The sequence below is a fragment of the Balaenoptera borealis genome (genome assembly GCF_965194805.1).
Source record: "Balaenoptera borealis genome assembly, chromosome: 11".
NCBI lineage: Eukaryota > Metazoa > Chordata > Mammalia > Artiodactyla > Balaenopteridae > Balaenoptera > Balaenoptera borealis.
The window spans coordinates 62,333,729-62,354,154 of NC_138868.1; the positions used below are offsets into that span (position 1 = coordinate 62,333,729).

At 40.7% G+C, this 20,426-nt stretch overlaps 1 protein-coding gene and 1 long non-coding RNA gene across 19 annotated transcripts in view; one reads left to right on the plus strand and one right to left on the minus strand.

Moving 5' to 3' along the window:
* Positions 1 to 20,426, minus strand: part of DLG2 (discs large MAGUK scaffold protein 2) — a 2,068,078-nt gene that overhangs the window by 360,319 nt on the left and 1,687,333 nt on the right. For all 18 annotated transcript variants that reach the window (XM_082343299.1, XM_082343288.1, XM_082343300.1 and 15 more), the window contains one exon: positions 12,707 to 12,863. In XM_082343299.1, the coding sequence (XP_082199425.1) occupies positions 12,707 to 12,863 (157 nt within the window). The remainder of the gene's footprint in view (positions 1 to 12,706; positions 12,864 to 20,426) is intronic.
* Positions 1 to 20,426, plus strand: part of LOC309606382 — a 136,588-nt gene that overhangs the window by 36,660 nt on the left and 79,502 nt on the right. The window lies entirely within an intron of this gene.

The window sequence follows — 20,426 nt, forward strand, 5'->3', positions numbered from 1 at the left end:
TTGCTTCTGAAGTAGTGGAGTGGGGTTGGTGTAAAACAAATTGCTTGTGCGGTGGGGAGCGCCTGCTGCCACCCATACACATATCTGCAGGTGGAAATTGGTGACCAGAACCTTTACCCTGCTTAAAACCTTTCCACAGTTTTCTGCTGCCCTTTAATCTTCATTCCCTTTTAAGGCCTTAGAAGGTGTATGAGGTGCCTCCTTCCTCTCTAATCTCACCTCTCTTTAAATTCCCTCTCACTCTCTATATCCGAACCACCTCACACATAGTGCGCTTTCCCTGGCTTCTGGGCCAGTGGACAGGCTGATCTCCGGCTTCACTTTTCCTTCCTTGCCCAGCCCGCCTGGTCTGGCTATCCTTTCTACATCTCTCAAGGCTGAGGTAAGATATCACTTCTTCAGAGACATCTTTCTGGTCCCCTGGTCTAGGTGAGGTCCCCCATGTGCGCTCCCCGGCACCTATGGCTCCCCTTTGGTAGCACATTTAGACCTCAAATTTGCAAACTCCACGAGGGTAAGAATGGGGCCTATCATATTCACCACTATACCTCTAACCCATGGCACTGTGTCTTGTCCAGGATAGGACTATATATATTTTCCTTATATATTTTCTCTCTAATTTTCTCTGTTTTTTCTTTCCCAACCAAAGTAAGAATAATAGAACTGGACACCATGCTCCATTTGATTTGATCCTCATCTTTGTCAAAGACCAAAATGTGGATTCACTACAAAAGAACTGATGATTTATTTCTTCATTTATTAGAAGGTGTCTGTAGCTCTTCAATAGAGCAATAGGGACTTTTGAAGGCAAGGTACATTGGTCTGTAAATCCCTTAATCTCAGGAAGACATTTTTAATTACTTTGGGACACAACATGCTGGAAACAGAAAATCACCATTAGAAAGAAGTCTTTACGGTCCACCGACACTTGGCAGAGTTGATATCCTGTCCTTGCCTGAATCTCTTGTTGGTATGCTTAGATGAGCACAGTTAGGGAAGGCACTGCCAGCTGCACAAATACAGGCCGAGACCCTTCCCAAAGGAAGGCCTCTCTCTGGAAATCATTTCTACTGTTTAAGAAACTATTATGAGTCTCAAGATCTTAGATCTAAGCGATTCCTCATATAGAATTCAGTGAGCCAAATGATCTCTAATGGACATTTATCATTTAGCTGCTCAGTGTCCAAATAGCCTTCTTTTTTGGGGGCAATCCAAGACAGGCGGGAGGCACAGCCTTATCCCCCATTAGAAAGGTGGAAGGGCACAGCTAGAGTGAGGGCAGGCCAAGCAGATATTCCTGCTGGGAACTTAGAATCACCACATTAAGGTGTAAGATACATGGAGAGAGAGAGGTTTTTTTCACAGCACCTCCAGCAGTGTGGCCTGGTTGTAACTGGCCTGTGGTAATGACCTTGAGAGCAGTATCCTTAAAAGACTGACTTCAGCAGAATTTCCTTCCTGGCTTCTGAGCTTGGTTCCCCAGCCTTCCAGGGGTTCAGTGAGCTATCTGTTATTTCTCTAATAAATTCCTTTTCATTTAAGTCACCCAGATATCTGTTGTCTGGAGTTCAGAACTCTGGCAGGTAAATCCAGCATCCAAGCTCCCATCAGGCACATCACTAGAATAGTCAGCATTATAAGCAAGGAAGCTGATTGTGATAGATGGAGACCTATGCCTGGTGGCTAACAGGCTTTAAGTTAGAAAATCACTGAACTCTTCAGTTTCCTCCTGTATAAAATGGCAAGGTGATCATCTTCCTACCTATCCTGGATTCTATGAGAATCAAATGAGATAACATTCATAGGAAGGGACTTGATACATAGAAATGGTGATGCAAATGTAAGGGTTATGAGGGCTTAGCTAGCAAAATAGGTTAGAGGCAAAACCAAATAGGAGCTAAAAATCAGTCTACTTGCAGATGAAGATCACTCCTTCCTCACAACCTGAGATGTCTCTGCAAGAATTCCCCTTTATCAGGGGTCACCTGTGATAGAGCATTTTCAATGTTTATGTGGAAAAGACTCAGGATCGAGTTTTAGTTCACCCTTCGAGACTTGTATAGGGACTTTTTATCACCTAAACATCTTTTTGGAAGAAGAGTATATATTATAAACAGAGTTTTAAGCAAACATCATGTATTTAGCATTTAGTATATAATAGAATATTTAATATTTGTCTGATCTGTGGGAGTTCCTACTAGTCAATTAGGAAAGAATCTGTCTGATTTGGAAAATACATTCTGTTGGCCGGAAGGCTAACTAAAAGCACTAAGATATTGAGTCTTCAGGACAGAGCGGTTCTTTAGGCCAAGAGTTCGGATGGATACAACTGAGAGGAGCCCTAGGATTCCTAGCTGCCTTCAGAGAAGTTAATGAATGAATGTCTTCTTTCATTCATTCATTAACATTTGCGGGGTAGCTGGGTTCTGTATTAATCAATGGGATGCAGAGATGCTAAAACACAGACCCTGCCCTCAGGGGAAGCTTTGGAGGATCTAAGTCTCCTCAATTTTAGAATCTATGTGTATGATGGCTTCCTATGGTGGCTCATATTTCTCCTTGTAAATAGTTTATTATTTCAGGCATTTATGTTTTTCTCACTAACTGGACTTAGAGTGCAGACAGCCTTAGACATAAGCAAACTGCCAAGTTACATTTTCTTTCTGAAGGCTGGCATTGCAGAAAGAGCATAGCTTTGAAATCAGAAGCAATGGTCGTTCAAATGCCACTGTCATTGCTGATTATCTGTGTGATTTTGGGCAAATTACTGAATTTCTCTGAGCCTTCAACCCAACAAGGTTATTGTTAGGATTCAGTGAAATCATAATACTTGGTGCTAAGCAGATACTCAAAAATATGAAGCATTTTATTCCTAATTCCCCACTGTTCCTGCTTCCTCGGAGTCTTTTTTGGGAAGCTTTTCCTCCAGAAGCCTTCCCACATTTCCCAGGCTGGCCTAATGACAGCCTCTCCTTTGTGCCTATGTGATCCCCTGAATTTACCATTAACACTTTCCATGTTATTGTGGAAATAACCTATTTATGTGTCTGTCTCCCCTTGTGAGGTTGTATGTTCGCTAAGGACACAATTATTTTTTTTTGCCCAGTAGTTTTTGCTGCTTAGTGGATGCTTAGGAAATGTCTGTGGATTGGTTTTATGCAAATAGGTTAATAAATTGTATGTACAGAATACCCCTTATCTAATGCTCCACGTGCCCCCTCTGCTTTGCACTACTGTTTGAGGAAGATCTTTCTAGATTGAGGAAGATAGTTCCTCTGTCTTAGGTTTTTGGTTTGCACTCTCCCTACCCCATCCCCTGAGCTCTGCAAATGATATTTTAATGTGAAAATGTTACTTCTCCCAAATAAAACACCTGCATGCGTTTTTCCGGAGTTTAGTTTAAGGCAGAATTTCTAAAAGTATGTCCAGTTAGATAGTAACTCATATTCCAGGGGGAAAAAGATTCTTTAGTTAAGTAAGGTTAGAAAATGCTTTAACAGCATTTCTTTATTGCTGTAGAGATTCTCAGATCCTTTATTTGGTCATGAACCTTTCTTTTTTCATAGAGCATTTCACAGATCTGGTATGATATAGAAATATCACTTTGAGAAAAGCTGGAATTGGTATCACTGAACTGAATTTCAGACTTTTGAAGGCTGCTTAAAGCTGAGTCCTTGAGTAGTTGTCCTGTGGGTTATCTATTAGAGGTCTGACTTTACATGTTTCCTGATGTACTATTTTTGCAGCATGTCTACAAGTTGTGAAAGATATATATATATAGTGCTAATGACATTGAATAAGCAGTACTTAAGGAATGTACCAGAAAAGTACATGTTATATTTGCTTCCCTACTATGTCCATAAAGTTTATTGAATTTATTCATTTGACAGGTATTACCAGCCAGATTCTATGTCAGAAAATAGGGATGCTTCTTAAGTGTAGCCTGGGGCACTCCATGAGTTCTCTGGTCCCTTTTAGGTACTAGAAGGCCTTGGGTTCACTCTAAGTTCCTCTGCAGAGAAAATTCAGTACATGCACAGGCCCATGGAGGAAGTCCCACCATGCATCAACCCGGCCATTCCTTTTGTTAAAACAAGGAAACACTTCTGTGTGGATTGTCTGTAGAGAAGTGCTGTCCTGAGTCCTCTCGAGTGACCCACAACTGTGATGTCTAGAGAACCCCATTTCCCCACAATCCGGCAGCTGCGGCACTGTGGTCCTTCATCGTATGGACTGCTGTGAAGTTGTACGTGCCAAGTGGCTAAATATTTTGATGGGAGGGAAAGAAAAAGCCAGGGTGGTCGGGGTGAAAGTGAGAATAGGGAAGAGGCCAGCGAGGTAAGCAAGGGCCAGACCCTGTGAAATTTTGTAGGCCGTATCAAGAATTTTGGATTTTATCTTCACAACAACAGAAAGCCACTGAAAGTTTAAGGGGAGAAACAACATGATCACATATGCTTTTTGAAAGGCTCACTCTTCCCAAAGTCTGGAAGTTTGTATGTGATGGGGGATGTGTGTGTGTGTATCCTGGACAGTCTATATGAAAAAAGGATTTATAGGGCTGCAGTAGGCCCTGCTGAATCCCTACCCTCTGGTGAGCGGGCCAGAGGTCAGCCTCGATGGTGGGGCTCTGAAGCTGAGGCTGAGGAAAAGTCTCTTCACTGGCCATACTTCACTGTTTTTATTTGAGGTGGTCCCTGAGCAAGAAAGGTGTGGGCTCTGAGTTGGGCAGGAAGACAGATCCAGTAAGGTGGGGAGACATCTGAGTGGGCTTCAAAATTGAGAGGTGAGTGCCAGAGCCAGAAAAGTCAGTGAATCTAGACAGAATGGGGGTCAGCGGAGAGAACAATGCCTGGACCAGGCACAGAGGTTTGGGGAGGCAGCCTCCGCGTGGTTTCTGGGCCAGAAGCCTGAATTTAACTGGTCAGGGTTAAGGCAAGAAGTCTTCACGTTTTCAAAAACATCAACAATTCCATTTGGTTAGATTTCACTTACAAGTTGTTTAATAGGGTGCCCTGGCGGATACAGGACCCTGAATTTTCCGAAACCTTGATGAGAAGCAGGGGGCATTGTGGGGACACACCAAAATTGTATATTGTCTAATGTCTTTTTAAAAAAAATTTGAACTATAGTTGATTTACAGTGTTTCAAGTGTACAGCAAAGTGATTCAATTTTTTTTTTAATTAATTAATTAATTAATTTCTTTATTTTTGGCTGTGTTGGGTCTTTGTTCCTGTGCGAGGGCTTTCTCTAGTTGCGGCGAGCGGGGGCCACTCTTCATCGTGGTGCGTGGGCCTCTCACTATCGCGGCCTCTCTTGTTGCGGAGCACAGGCTCCAGACGCGCAGGCTCAGTAGTTGTGGCTCACGGGCCTAGTTGCTCTGTGGCACGTGGGATCCTCCCAGACCAGGGCTCGAACCCGTGTCCCCTGCATTGGCAGGCAGATTCTCAACCACTGCGCCACCAGGAAAGCCCAAAGTGATTCAATTTTATGTATATATATATATTTTTCAGATTCTTTTCTGTTATAGGTTATTACAAGATATTGAATATAGTTCCCTGTGCTCTACAATAGGTCTTTGTTGTTTATATCTATTTTATATTTAATAGTGTGTATCTGTTAATTCCAAATTCCCAATTTATTACCTCCCAACCCCTGACCTGTCTAATGTCTTTTAAGCTAAAGGTGTTCAGTATTCCCTTCAGCAAATACTATTTCTTTGAGCAAAATTATAAGACAGGCCCTTGGTTACAAAGGACAGGTCTACCCATTTTCTTGGGGGAAGCTGTAAAATCCCCGTTAACCCAAATGCAGATGTTAAATCATCTCAGTTTGGAAATCTATACTGTTGTGTTTACACTTGTGTTGGTCTGTGAGTCTTGTTGCTCTTCTTTTGTTGGGAGAGGTGGAGTAGGTGGAGCTCAACCAGAAAAAAACAACAACAAGAAAACCAAAAAAACACCACTCTCTGGCCAGGATAACCAGAGCTGGGACTGACGCTTGTCCCTGAGGGAAGGGCGGAGGTTTTGCTGGGGTTTGAGTGACTCCAAGTGTTGATGATGAGAGGAGAGAAACTAAATGTGCTGATTAGGTGAGAGACTTTGTAAGATTTCTAGCTTAAGCTGTTGTGCTTTTGGAAACAAGGTGACAAAGCAACACAGAGCGGGGAGAGGGCTCTTGTCCTCACCTCTGCACAGTCCTCAGAGCCTCTCTGGAAGGCAGGTTTCAGGAACACTGAGAAACAATCCCTTAAACAGAAACCCTTGAGCACTGAAAACAATGAAAACAGGAATCCTCCATGGGGCTGGGGACAGAGCTGGAGAGGAAGGACATGGCCCATATGGCATGGTCACTGGAAGGGATGGCATTGGTAAGCTTTTAAGAGGAACACTTCAGGGAATTAAAGAAATAATTTGGGACTTTATGTATTTTTTTGTGGGGTGGGGTGGGCAGGAGGAGGGCTGGATTTCACTGGAAGGGATTAAGAGTTGTCATTTGAGGTAACAATATAAGGGTGACTTTACCAGTACCCCAGGATGGTGAAGAGTGTATATAGTGCTCGAATTCCAGTTGAGTAACTTGACAGTAAGGATCTAACAAAGAAAGCCCTTCACTTCTGCATGGCTCTAAACATGAAGATAGGAAGGAAACCTGAGATTTAGTGAAACACCCAGATGAGCTGTGACTCATTTTCACTCCTCCCAAATCACAATGCAATTTCAATTTCAGTTTGAAAATTCACAATTACCTATTCTACCTTCAGTGCAACGGCTGCAACATTTCACTTCTGGCCACACATATTCCCAACTACGTATCTTGGAACAGAGTGAGTTAAATACTTAAAGTCCATCAAGAGTGAGTTTTGGAGTTTGCAGGGTCAGCTAGGGTGATCTTTTTTAGACTCCTGAGGATTGAACAGACTAAAACTGCTTGGTGAGGCAGAAAAGAATCTCTTTATAGTGGTATTGCTTCTGCATGCTCCACTCCATATATATACATTTTTTCATAACAAAGCACTGAAACAAATAATAACAGAAGCACTTCTATCTTTCCCTCTGCAGAAAGACTGCCTGAGGAGACTACTGTACTAGTTAACGTGATTGCATGCTGAATGCCCTAAATTCTCCTCCACAGATACCTCAAGGAGATGGTTCAATTATTGGATAAGACTTTCTGTAATAAATCCCTGAGAGATAGAATACATAAAGGAGAAACTGGAGAGAAAAGATCACTCACAATACGTGTATGGAATGTGGCCTCAGGTGACGATTTTTTTCGGCATCTTAACTACTTTAGTTCTGTAGCTCTGGTGGGGAGGAGGAAGTGCAGGATAAATCCTTGCAATGGCGCCTGGGAATCCTCCTCCATCTTCAGGTTGCCATGCAAAGTGTTTAGACAATATATGAACACTAGATGGCGCCCACAATCTTAAAACATAGTAAAAGGCTGGTTGCCTTTTCTGTATAGGCGAATGTGACTATCTTGTCGGAAAACAGTCAATTAGAGGAACTGTAAACATATCTACTCAAGCATTTCCCACTACTGGGGTCCTATGAGGTGCTCCTTATGTAATGGTTTCGTGGTCAAATACGTTTGGGAAAAACCATATACTTTATCTGCCTCTAAGGAGATTCCCAGTGTACACTGGTAAACATGGTTTTGAAAAGCTCTTCAGTGAAGAAACCTGCTTACTAGGGAACCCTTTCTCTCAGTAGCAACCTAATGCAATCCTGCTGTTCCAATATCCTGTGAACTCACTTTGGGAAATGCTCCTCTAGTCCAAGCCCTGCCCCAAAGAAGGAATGGCTCAAACTATCTAAAAGAGACTTTCCTTAGACATGGTTATCTGACAGACTTTAAAAAACATCAGACACATTCTTAAGGCAGACTAGTTAGTAGTAATAGTATTGATTGAGTACTTAGAGTGTGACATGCTCTGTTCTAAGTGCTTTCTCTCTTCTCTTTCCTCAGTTTGCCATCTCTGTCTCTACCTATGTTAGATGCATTGATATACAGTTGGCCTTGGATTTGCAGTTGGTTGAATGCACGGATGCAAAACCTGCTGATATGGAGGGCCAACTGTATACATTGTGCTATGCCATTTTATATAAGGGACTTGAGCATAGTGGATTTTGTTGTCAGTGGGGTGTCCTGGAACCAATCCCTTGTGGTTACCGAAGGACAAGTGGATCTGCTTTTAGGCAGTAAGCATTTTGAGATTAGTCTATTTATCTCATTCATCTTTGAGATTTCAATTCCTAGTACAGAACCTGGCACATAGTAAGCCATTAATAAAATAAATTATCTAAAAAGATTCTATAGTCTATATGGGAGAAAAATTCTGGGAAATAGGGATCAACATTATATCCCTAATTAGAAAGGTACCTGTCTATTATACAATTTCCTTCTTTATGGAGACCAATTGAGAGCAGCGATCTACCTTCCAGCTCTCCTGGGGATTCTATTTCTCATCTCTAAGCTTACTATGTTATTGTTAGCATAGCATAACTTATTTGCAAATTAATCTTACATGACTTAGAAATCTATGTATTGAATTTATTTATTTATTTATTTAAATTAATTATTTATGGCTGTGTTGGGTCCTCGTTGCTGTGCATGGGCTTTCTTTTTTTTTTTTAGTTGCAGCGAGAGGGGGCTACTCTGCATTGTGGTGCATGGGTTTCTCATTGCGGTGGCTTCTCTTGTTGCGGAGCACGGGCTCTAGGTGCATGGGCTTCAGCAGTTGCAGCACGTGGGCTCAGCAGTTGCGGCACGCGGCCCCTACAGTGTATGGGCATCAGTAGTTGTGGCGCACGGGCTTAGTTGCTCTGTGGCACGTGGGATCTTCCTGGACCAGGGCTCGAACCTGTGTCCCCTGCATTGGCAGGCAGATTCTTAACCACTGTGCTACCAGGGAAGCCCTATGTATTGAATTTTTTTTTAAAGGTATTTTAAAATTTATTTTGGTTGCATTGGGTCTTCGTTCCTGCGCGCAGGCTTTCTCTAGTTGTGGCGAGTGGGGGCTACTCTTCGTTGCGGTGCACGGGCTTCTCATTGTGGTGGCTTCTCTTGTTGTGGAGCATGGGCTTCTAGGTGTACGGATTTCAGTAGTTGCGGCACGCAGTCTCAGTAGTTGTGGTGCATGGGCTTCGTTGCTCCGCGGCATGTGGGATATTCCCAGACCAGGGCTTGAACCCGTGTCCCCTGCATTGGCAGGCAGATCCTTAACCACTGCGCTACCAGGGAAGTCTCTGTATTCAATTTTTGTTTAGAGTTTTTGTTCTTATGTTTTCCAGCAAGTTATAACTTGTCCTTACATGTCCAGTGCAAGCTGTAGGTGCAAAATATTATCCTCCATATTCCATTGTTAATAATTCTATTCTGTCATTTTTCTTTCCATATTGTAATAATGTTTGAGCTTCTCAAGCCTGTTTATTCTTTCCCTGCAGTGTTAAACCAATGAAATTCCGATACTGAGACTTTAAACTAGACACTTTCTAGCCACACTTTTTATAAATTTTTACAAGCTAAAAAGGAGAAATCTTCCCTTTTTTCTTTTCAATTGCAAAAAGCAGATGATATTTTCATTGTTGAACAATTTTTGCAATTGTTTTACATAAAAGACAGATATGGGGCTTCCCTGGTGGCGCAGTGGTTAAGAATCCGCCTGCCAATGCAGGGGACACGGGTTCGAGCCCTGGTCCCGGAAGATTCCACATGCCGCGGAGCAACTGGGCCCGTGAGCCACAATTACTGAGCCTGCGCATCTGGAGCCTGTGCTCCGCAACAAGAGAGGCCGTGATAGTGAGAGGCCCGCGCACCGCGATGAAGAGTGGCCCCCACTTGCCACAACTGGAGAAAGCCCTCGCACAGAAACGAAGACCCAACACAGCCATAAATAAATAAATAAATAAATTAATTAAAAAAAAAAAAAAAAGACAGATATGATATTTGAACTTCAGAGATTATTATGTTCTATGAATTGTAATCTCTAAGAAGACTATAATTCTGATTGTTTGCCTTGCTTACTCTGTGGTCCTGGCAATAATATTTAAATGGGTACATCTACTTCTAAAAGCAGAAATACTTGGGAGTTTTCTCTGTTGAGCCATAAGAAGGTTATTGGCTCATCTCTTTTTCTACCACACACGTAGAGGTTAAAACAAATAAAACCCACGGCTTAGTGGATTTCTCATTTAAACAGAGTTAAAAAGTCTAATATCATCTCTGTGCCTCAGTTTATTCATCCTTCAAATGAGCATAATAAGGCACAGGGTTGTTATAATATTAAATTAGCTATAACTGTGTCTGACTCAAAGCACCATGTAAATATTAGCTTGTTATAGTTCTGTGTGCTCCTGAATGTGGTGTGCACACAGAGCAATGTGTACGAAGAAGGTGCTGAATGAGACCGTTGTCAAGGTTTTGAAGAGAGATTGTGCTGTGAGGAGAAAGAACACTGATTTTGGGTCAAGAGACCTGCTTTTGAGTGCAAAGTCATAGTCAGTAGCTGTGGAGCTTTGGACAAATCAGTTAGCCATTCTGAATCCCCTTCCCCTGATACGGAAAGTGAGAGTAATAATAACATATCCTGACGCTTAAGATTTCTTTGAAGATTCCCAGAATCAATGCATGTGAAAGTGCTTTGTGTCTGGGAAAGTGCTATGACAATGTGAATGCTGATTGTGATGAAATGACAGAGTGGTCCCCCAGTCTACAGTTTTTTTTTTTGGCTGCACAGTGCGGCATGCGGGATCTTAGGTCCTGGACCAGGTATCGAACCTGCACCGCCTGCTGTGGAAGTGTGGAGTCTTAACTGCTGGACTGCAAGGGACGTCCCAGTCTACAGATTTTGAGCCAGGAGGAGGAAGTATTGTTCTAGAAAGTATTTTAGAGTCAGTCTCCCAGGTTATAGTGACTTTCTTTTTTTCTTTAAAGTTCTTTTTTTTTTCTTTTGATGTGGACCATTTTTAAAGTCTTTTATTGAATTTGTAACAATATTGCTTCTGCTTTATGTTTTGGTTTTTTGGCCTCGAGGCATGTGGGATCTTAGCTCCCTGACCAGGGATTGAACCTGCATCCCCTGCATTGGAAGGTGAAGTCTTAACCACTGGGCTGCCAGGGAAGTCCCTATAGTGACTTTTTAAGGCATCACTATTTTTAATTCAATACTTTTTCATCAATAAACGTTTTTGAGAGACTGCTATGTGTCAGGCACTGTGCTAAATGTTGAGGTTACAAAATCATTAAAACGATACAGAATTTGCTTTCAGGGAGTTTTTTGTAACTTTGTAGAGAAAGACAGGTGTGTAAATAAATATGGGTGATGAGGTTTAATAGCTTATTAAACCTTTTAAGTTATATCTTATATATATCATTTAAGTATAGAAGAAGTAGGTGGGGCAAAGTAGTTGAAGGCATGACATTGGGTGACAGAACAAAGGCCTGGCATGGGACCTTACCCTATTTATCCCATACTCAGTCTTTCCAGACATCTGCTAGTTGATGAGTGAGCAGGAACCTGCATGTGTGGGAGAACCAGAGAAACACATAAGGCAGGGCCATGCATGCAGACCACTGGACACTTTGCTTAGGTCAACTGACTACATTATACAGGTAAATCATGTGTGCATGGGTAGGAGTTGGAGTGATGGTTAACAAATATAAGGTCACTTGGAAAATTCTATCTATAAACCATAGCTATAAAGCAAAGGCAAATTTTTCTAAGTATACAATGAAAACCACAAACTAAATGCTTCATTGAGTTGTGAACCATAACCTCAGCCATAAAACTGGGCTCCTTATGTAATTCTCTATTATTATTTGCATGATTGCCAAAATTGCAGTATGGGCATGAACACTCACAGTGGATTTAACTACTTATCATAGAGTTTATCCCAGGGAGGTAGCTTGATGTAGTAGAAAGAAGCAGTCAGTAGGTATTCAAATAGAAGAAAGGACTTGGAGAAGAAAGGAGGAGGGAAAGCAAGATGGAGGGAAAGATGGATGGCAGGAAGGAAGGAGGGAGGGATGAGGGGAGGTAGGTGGTGGGCATTAAAACTGAATATTTAAATCCCAGCTCTGACTCTTTAGTTAGGTTAACTCTGACAAGTTATTTAAGCTCTCTGAACCTTATTCTTTTCATCTGGTCATGGGGCAGTACCTTTCAGGGTGATCGTGGGAATTAAAAATTACTTTTATAAAGTGCCTGGTAAATAAGTGCTTATTAACTCATTTCTAGTAATTTTTGTATTTAGGTAAATGGTGATGCCGCTACCACTTACCAATGTCACCAAATCGTATATAGCACCATTTTATACATTATTCTCCCATAGTTATATGCAACAAACTATATACATCATAAAGACACAGTTTTTAGAGTATAGTGTTGGATTTTGAAAGAAATTTGGCATTTTGAAAAATAAGTAATATACCTAAAAAATGCATGCTTCTCAATGTTCTATTGGACGCAAATATGTCTCAGAAAATCTAAATGAAAACACTAGCACCTTTACCTGTATCTGAGGGAAGTAACATGCTTCAAACACCTGAACACCATTTAAATTACAACATGCACCTGAAGCCATAATGCTCTCCTCCACTTTTCCTTTGTAATTAAGGTGCTTTTGGAGTTATAACTGGGAGTGACTTTCTCTCAAATGGTGTCAGACATGGAGGGAATAAAGATTAAGAAGAAATACTCACAGATAGGATCTGGTCTCCTCTCTGGAGCTCCCCACTCAGGTCTGCTGGTCCACCAGCCAGAATGAAGGATACAAAAATACCTTCTCCATCTTCCCCGCCCACGATGTTGAAGCCCAGGCCAGTGGAGCCTTTGTGCAGGACTACCTTGCGGGGCTCCCTGTAGAAACAAGTGGAGAGCACAGTTCATAGGGTGGCCCACTCAAGATTTACATTGCTTTTACTTTCACCAGGATATATGACACCAGCAACTCATTACCTGTGAAAATGGCCTCCCCAATTATGATAAATTTGCATATCAAAAAGATGCTAATATCAGGGCAGATGTCTGAACTCCTCACCGTAACAAATGCCAAAATACCATGCAAATTTATTCCTTAATTCCAAAACATTTTCTTAAACTAGACTTACAAGTTTCTTTTGTTTAAAACATCTGTTCTTGTAATGAGCACCACAGTAGTATTCAGTAGGATGGATGTATCCAAAAAGAGGGAGAGAATTTGGGGGACAAGAGACTAGACTGAATTGGCCAGACCATGAAAGATCTTACATGCCAGCCTGTGGGTTTGTCATCTGTTTGATTGTTAATTAAAATTTACTCTGTAGGCAGTGGGGACTCACTGGAAGATTTTGAGGCACGAAGAATATTTAAATCCATTTTAGGAAGATTAACAAATGACCATAATAGGATTGATGGAGTTGGAAGTGCAGATATGATGGGAGACAGGAAAACCAGTGAGGATGTTGTCCAAGTAATCCACGTTTGAGGAAGTGACAGCCTGCCCAAAAGTGATGGCAGTGATAATGAAAAGAAAGGGTAACATGAGAGAGGTAATTTGAAGGGAGGAACAGAGGGTCCAGAGATTGATTCAGGTATTGGAGGAGGAGGAAGGAAGAACATCTAAGTAACTGGCAAAAGAGGGGTGGGTGGGTCATGAGAATGAGTATGATTTTGAAATGCTCAGTTCCAGGTACTAGTGGGACATCCTTGTGGAGATGTGCAGAAGCAGTTAGAGACAATGGATAGGAATTTAGGTTCTCAGAGAGGACTGCAAATTCAGATTTGATGATCATCAATAAAAGGATGAGAGATGCAATCTTAAGGCAACCGTTCATTGAGTTTGTGTAGAAGCTGGAGAAATATGGAATGTAGAATTGTAAAGGATCTTAGAAGTCATCTAGTTGAATTTTCTCTATCAGTAGTTTCAAAAAATGTATTCTGCAAGCCTTAGGTTTGACCAAGGTGCTTTTTGTATCACCCACCCTCCTCTCCCAGATATCTCAGTTCCAATCATTAAAGGTTCCTCTTCTATTTTCCTGCTCTTAATGTTGTAAGAATGGCAAAGAGCCAGCCAATATATTTTTATACTAATGATTACACAGATTTTGTTATTTGCTATCATATTTCCTTGCACAAAGAGATGCATTATATCTATATTTAACCTTATTATGAGGAAGGATTTACAATGCACATCAGAGCTTGGACTATAAGTAATACGTAATAATGCTATGTATTAATAGTTAATTCATTTTCATTTTTTTTTAAAAGTTATTTATTTATTTATTTATTTATTTATTTATTTATGGCTGTGTTGGGTCTTTGTTTCTGTGCGAGGGCTTTCTCTAGTTGCGGCAAGCGGGGGCCACTCTTCATCGCGGTGCGCGGGCCTCTCACTATCGCGGCCTCTCTTGTTGCGGAGCACAGGCTCCAGACGCGCAGGCTCAGTAATTGTGGCTCACGGGCCTAGTTGCTCCGCGGCAGGTGGGATCTTCCCAGACCAGGGCTCGAACCCGTGTCCCCTGCATTGGCAGGCAGATTCTCAACCACTGCGCCACCAGGGAAGCCCCGTTTTCATTTTGACATAGAGTTAATTAATTTTCTTCTGCAAATACTTTGTAAGCACCTACTATGTCAGGAACTGTTCCAGCTACTCGGAAAGTTTGTAAGCAAAACAAAAATCCCTAGTATTACGAGCATACATTCTGATGGGGGTAGACCACTAAAAAGAAATAGATGCCATAAATAAGTTTGTTATATAGCATGTTAGAAAGCAATAAATATTTTGAGAAAAAGAAAAAGCAGACCAGTGTAAAAAGGATAAGTGCTTTCAGGGATGGGCCTGGACAGGATTTATTGAGAAGGTGACAGCTGAGGAAAGACTGAAGGGGTGAGAAAACTAGTCATATGATATCTAAAGGAAACATTCCAGCCAGAAAGAAAAGAGGCCCTAAGGTGGGAGGGTGCCTGGTGTTGTCAAAGAAGAGCTAGGAGGCCAGTGTGGCTGAATGAGTGAACAAGGGAATGAGAATGGTAAAAGATGAACTCAGTGTACTAGTTTTCTATTGATGAGTGACAAATTACCACAAACTTAGTAGTTTAAACCAACACCCACTATTATCTCACAGTTCTGTTGGTCAGAAGTCTGGGTGGGCTTGTCTAGGCTGTCTGCCTAGGATTTCTTAAGGCTGTTATCAAGGTGTCAGCCAGGCCAAACTTTATTGGGAAGCTCTGGGGAAAAACCCGGTTCCATATTCAGTTAGGTTGTTGGCAGAATTCAGTTTCTTGTGGTTGTAGGACTGTATTACATATATTTTATCATAAGGAATTGGCTCATGCAGTCATGAATGCTGAGAAGTTCCAGAATCTATAGTTGGCAAGCTGGAGACCCAGGAGGGCCAATGGTATAACTTCTAGCTAGAGTTTGAGTCCAAAGTTAGAAGACCAATGACACAGCTCAAAGAAGGAAAGAAAGAGCAGATTCTCTCTTACCCTGCCTTTGGTTTTATTCAGGCCTTGGATGGGTTGGATGGGGCTACCCATACGAGAGAGGACAATCAGCTTTACTCAGTACACTAATTCAAATGTTAGTCTTGTCCAGAAACTTCCTCACAGACACACCTAGAATAACGTTTAACTAAGTATCTGGGCACCCTGTGGCCCAGTCAAGTGACATATAAAATTAACCATTAGTCTTAACAAAGACTGAGGTCCCTGTTTTCTTGCTGGCTGCCAGTTGGAGGTCTTAGCTTCTAGAGGCCACGCATTTTCCTTCCCATCTATCTTCAAGCCAGAAATGGTACATTGAATCCTTTTCATATCTGGAATCTCTCTGGCTTGTTCTTCTGCAATTAGCCTGGATTTAACTCTCTGCTTTTCAAAGGTTCATGTGATTAGGTTAGGCCCACCCAGATAATTCTTCACCTTAAGATCAACTGATTAATAACATTAATTACATTTGCAAAATCCCTTTTCCGTGTAAGGTAACTGTAGGAGTAACACCAGGAGGTGGAGATCATGGGGCCATTTCATAATTTTGACTACAACAGGCAGAGAGGCAACAGGGGATAAATCCTGAAGGGACTTGTCGACCATTTTAAAACTTTGACTTTTACTCTGAGAGAAATGGGGATCCACTGAGAAGAAGAATTACTTGATCTGATTTACATTTTTAAACGATTACTTTGGTATAAAATAGATTTGAGGGGCAAAGTTTAAAGAAGTGAGACCAGTTAGGTGGGTATTGCTATATTCTGGCAAAATATAATAGTGCCTTGGACCAGGGTGGTATTAGAGGAAGTGGCGAACAGTGGATACATTTCCATCTATTTTCTTTTTCTGTTCAGATTGAGTAATTCCTGTTTTTCTATCTTCAGATTGACTGATTCTTTCTTCTGTCATATTTATTCTGCTATTGAGCCCATTCAGTGAGTTTTAAAATTTTGGTTATTTTAAAGCTTTAACATTCTATTTGGTTTTTCTTTATATCTTTTATCCCTTTGCTGAGACTTTCTTTTTTTAAAAAAATTTATTTCAAGTGTGTTTGTAATTGCTCACTGAAGCATGCTGGCTACTTTAAAATCCTTGACAGATAATTCCAACATCTGTGTTATCTCAGTGTTTGTATCTGTTGATTGTCTTTTCTCATTCAAGTTGAGATTTTCCTAGTTTTTGGTACGAGAAGCAATTTTTTTATTGTATACTGGACATTTTGGGTGTTATGTTGTGAGGCACTGGATCCTATCTAATCTTAGTCTTTTCCGCGTAGTGGATTGGTTTAGGTGTAGATCCAAGTGAGATGGATATTCAGCTCCCTATTTGGCCCCAGTGACACCAGGGAGGAGAGAAAGTGGGGTACCAGCTAACATTTGACTTATTCTACCTGCCTGTCACTTGGTGGGGGTAGAGGCTCAGGTCCCATTGGACCCACTGACACCAATGGTGGAGAGAAAGTAGCATGTTGACTAGCACCACCTTGAACCACCTTGTTTTGCCTCTTTGCCTCTGGGTGGGGCTAGAAGTTCAGCCCCCCACTGAGTCCCACTGACACTACCCTGGTAGGTAAAGTGGTTTGCCACTGAGTGCCACTTCCTTCTTCCTCCTTCTATCTGTTGCCACTGCCAGGGGGTGGAAGTCCAGCTTCCAGCTGGTCCCTGCCAATACCAGGAGTAGGGGAATAGAATGCTAACCTCATTCCAGCTTGTTGCTGCTGGGTAAAGATGTAACTTCAGCTTTCCACTGAAAGTGGAGTGTCAACCAGCAACACCTCATACCATCTTATTCTGCCTTTTTGCTGAAGAATGGGGATGGAAGTTCAGTTCTTGTTTGGACCACTGTCACCAGTCCAGTGCAGGAAATGAAGGGCCATCTCATAATTGCTTCTCCTAACTGTCTCTGGTGGGGCCAGAAATCTAGCTATCTACATGGTACCACAATGGTGAGTGGACAGTTTATTCTTTGGTATTTGGCTAGAGTAGGGCCAGTATTACTAAAATGTTCCCATTTCTATTAGACTACCCTTTTCCCAGTCCTTTGGTTACAGGGAGCAGGCTTTTCTTGAGGCTTTTTATTAAATTTATTTATGGCTGTGTTGGGTCTTCGTTTCTGTGCGAGGGCTTTCTCCAGTTGTGGCAAGCGGGGGCCACTCTTCATCGCGGTGCACGGGCCTCTCACTATCGCAGCCTCCCTTCTTGCAGAGCACAGGCTCCAGACGCGCAGGCTCAGTAATTGTGGCTCATGGGCCCAGTTGCTCCGCGGCATGTGGCATCTTCCCAGACCAGGGCTCGAACCCGTGTCCCCTGCATTGGCGGGCAGATTCTCAACCACTGCGCCACCAGGGAAACCCCGAGGCTTTTTTATCTGTGCCTGTTGGCGGTTTCAGGGTATAGGCTTCTCTACTGCCCCGTCCAGGATACATGGGAAGCAGAAAGAAAATCCAGATAACTCACATCAGTGTCATTCCTGTCCAAGCCAGTCTGACTCCTTTCCAGCTTTTTAGAGTGTTGCTATGTTTGTTTGTTTTATTATGTCTAAAGTTGTTTTAGCTTTTATAACAAGAGGGAGGATTAGAGAGGAATGGGGATACTCTGTTTTGGCTGATACTGGAAGTCCAGCTTCTAGATACATTGTGAAGGTAGGGGCCAAGAGGATTTTTGACAAAAAAGTTATTATAAAAATATCCTTCTTCCCCCAATATAAAACACACACTCTTAGTGGGACCAATGACATTCAAGCTACAGATAATAAACAGATGGAAGGAAGGGGGCTATTATGACTCTTTATCTGTATGCTAAATATCGTGCTCGATGCTTTCTGCACATCATTCCATTTATTCCTCAAAACAATCTAATGAAGGATGTACACTGATGTCTGCAACTACTTTGAAACCAATCCTAAAAGGAAGATGGATTGATGATTGGATAGATTGAATAGAGCAAGCATAGTAAAATGTTAAAAGCAGAATCTAGATGGCAAGTATATGGGTGTCCATTATAACATTCTTTAAATTTCTTTATATTTGAAAAATTTTATAACAAAATATTGCAAAAAGTAAACAACCTGATGAAGAAATTATTTTGACAACTTTTTAGATTAGTGAAATAAGACTGCTTGCCCAAGTTTTTACTGAGTTTAGTAAGTAGCAAAGGCAGGATTAAGACACATTTTCTGTTTCAAAATCCCAGAGTCCAAAGTACGATATATTCCAGAGATTGTCAATTGATAAGTTGGAGGCTTAATTTGACCCACAGTGTTTACAAATTTTTGAATTAGTTGCTCATGTTTAAAATTAGGAAAATTTACATAAAATGTGGATTTATGGCTTTACATGAAGAAAACCCCAGACATTCTATGAATACTGGCTCTTAATCTCATTGCATAGCAACAGTTGTCTAGAACATGGCCCTCTTTAGATGGGGCATTCATTCTCTAGCTTGCCTTGCATTCTCTAGTCTTACCTTTCCCTCATGTTTCTCAGACAAAAATCTATAAGTTGCATCGCATTTGCACTTCTTGCAAAGTTAAGAGGAAAGTATTTCTTGTACTCAAGTTTTTATCAAAAATGAGAAAATGAAAACTTTATGGAGGGAGCCTGATATTTTAATAGAAAAATGGGAGAGAACAAAATTTCTTTGGAAGTAAGGATTATCCTTACACGTTTAATATGCAAAATGCTATCTGCAGAAAGACTACAGCTTTAAAGATTATTATGAAACATCAGACCCCATTACATATCTATGTAACCCATGCAGGGGCATTTTGTTAGTGACCCTGTGCATAAAGCACATCATTCTTGAGTGATGGTAGTTTTTATTTATTTTCCTTGGACAAGACTTTTAAACCAAATTACTTGGAAACTTCTCAACTCTTGAAATTTAAATGTCTTTTTAAAAATAGAATTTTATATCAGAGTAAATTAGGATGTTTATTTTAATAAAAGGGAGAAATGCAAAGAAATAAATCTGTAAAATGGTATGCAAATAAAATGTCCAAAGCACACTCCAAATGATTTGCTTTTTCTAATTTAAACTTCTTATACTAATAACCCATTACATTATATGGAAGATTTTAAAGGGTTTTCATGTAAAAATGAAACAAACAAATGAAGATAACAAAACAGAAACAGACTCACAGATATAGAGAGCAAACTAGTGGTTACCAGTGGGGAGAGGGAAGTGGGGGGGGGGCGAAAATAGGGATATGGGATTAAGAGATACAAACTACTATGTATAAAATAAACAAGCTATGAGGATATATTGTACAGCACAGGGAATATAGCCAATATTTTATAAACTTTAAATGGAGTATAATCTATAAAAACATTGGATAACTATGTTGTATACCTGAAACTAATATAATACTGTAAATCAACTATACTTCAATAAAAAAATAAAAATAAACTGTTTTAATGTATATTTTTCTTGTCAGAGGATCAAAACCCTGTGGAAAATTAGAAGTTCTACTTTTTTTAATTTAATTTTTATTTTATATTGGAGTATAGTTGATTTACAATGTTTTGTTAGGTATAGGTGTACAGCTAAATGATTCAGTTATACATATAATCCATTCTTTTTCAGATTCTTTTCCCATATAGGTTATTACAGAATATTGAGTAGAGTTCCTTGTGTTATACAGTAGGTCCTTGTTGATTATCTGTTTTATGTATAGTAGCATGAGAAGTTCTGTTTTTCTGATGCTTAGGTAAGTCAACTTGTTTAAGCTAGTAGTTAAGCTAGCTTATTGTTCACACAGCTAGTAAACATCAGAGCTAGTCTTCTTTTTCAAGACAGATTTTTTTCTTCCAGTTTTATTGAGGTATAATTGGCATACAATACTGTATAAGTTTAAGGTGTGCAGCACAATGATTTGACTCGCATACATCATGGAGTGATTATCACAATAAGTTTAGTAAACATCCATCATCTCATATAGATACAAAATTAAAGA